The sequence below is a fragment of the Procambarus clarkii genome, chromosome 64 (genome assembly GCF_040958095.1).
Source record: "Procambarus clarkii isolate CNS0578487 chromosome 64, FALCON_Pclarkii_2.0, whole genome shotgun sequence".
Lineage (NCBI taxonomy): Eukaryota > Metazoa > Arthropoda > Malacostraca > Decapoda > Cambaridae > Procambarus > Procambarus clarkii.
In genome coordinates, this window is record NC_091213.1 from 13,008,470 (window position 1) to 13,009,283 (window position 814).

Consider the following 814-nt stretch of genomic DNA (forward strand, 5'->3'; position numbering starts at 1 on the left):
CAATAAATATTGTTGCTTTTAGTGTCTGCTTGTTGTTGAATATCAATAATTAAGAATGTTTATATCTATATCTAACTTGTTTATGTCTTTGCAGGTTACGGTAAAGGCCGATGAAGCAAATAAGTTCTCACTACTGGACGCTCACAATGATATAAACATCACAGTCACAGCGAAATAAACATTAAACTCATGAAGATATAATAAGCATCACGTCCACCACTGAAGACATATTGCGCTCACAATAAAGTAAACATTATTTAAAAATCCACTCAGATGTGTAGTGTGTGTGTGAATCTTACTGAGACTTGGCTGGGTAACTGTTGAAATAAACGAAGTTTGAAGGGAATATTCTAGTGTATCTTTTATTCGCCTGGGGACGCAATGTAAAGCTGCTGGCAGAATCAAGGATCAAAGTAAAGTTGTTGACAGAATCAACCTCCAAATGGACATGGTAGTCTTTCGAATAATTTTTGTCACATTACTTTTGGGAAAAGCCAACTCGTTCCATATACCAAGGGTCTTCTTGTGAAGTCCTGTTCATATGTTTGGCTTTGATACCCGTATCCTTCATTCCGATGTCCTTGGCTCTTCTCTGACATCCATATGTCTTGTATCGTAATATCTCTTCCTCCCTAACCCATATCTCTGGCTCCACCATCTATATATCTGGCTCCACCATCTCTTAATCTGGCTCCACCATCTCTTAATCTGGCTCCACCATCTCTTAATCTGGCTCCACCATCTCTTAATCTGGCTCCACCATCTATATATGGTTTCACTAACAATGTCATGATCCACTATATATTTCTGGCTC

At 38.5% G+C, this 814-nt stretch overlaps 1 protein-coding gene across 2 annotated transcripts in view; it reads left to right on the plus strand.

Moving 5' to 3' along the window:
• The window catches only part of LOC123769000 (uncharacterized), a 100,754-nt gene extending 100,408 nt beyond the window's left edge, over window positions 1–346 (plus strand). For both annotated transcript variants that reach the window (XM_045759930.2, XM_069309189.1), the window contains exon 4: window positions 95–346. In XM_045759930.2, coding sequence (XP_045615886.1) covers window positions 95–114 — 20 coding nt within the window. In that variant the 3' untranslated portion in view covers window positions 115–346. The remainder of the gene's footprint in view (window positions 1–94) is intronic.
• The last annotated feature ends 468 nt before the right edge of the window (window positions 347–814 follow it).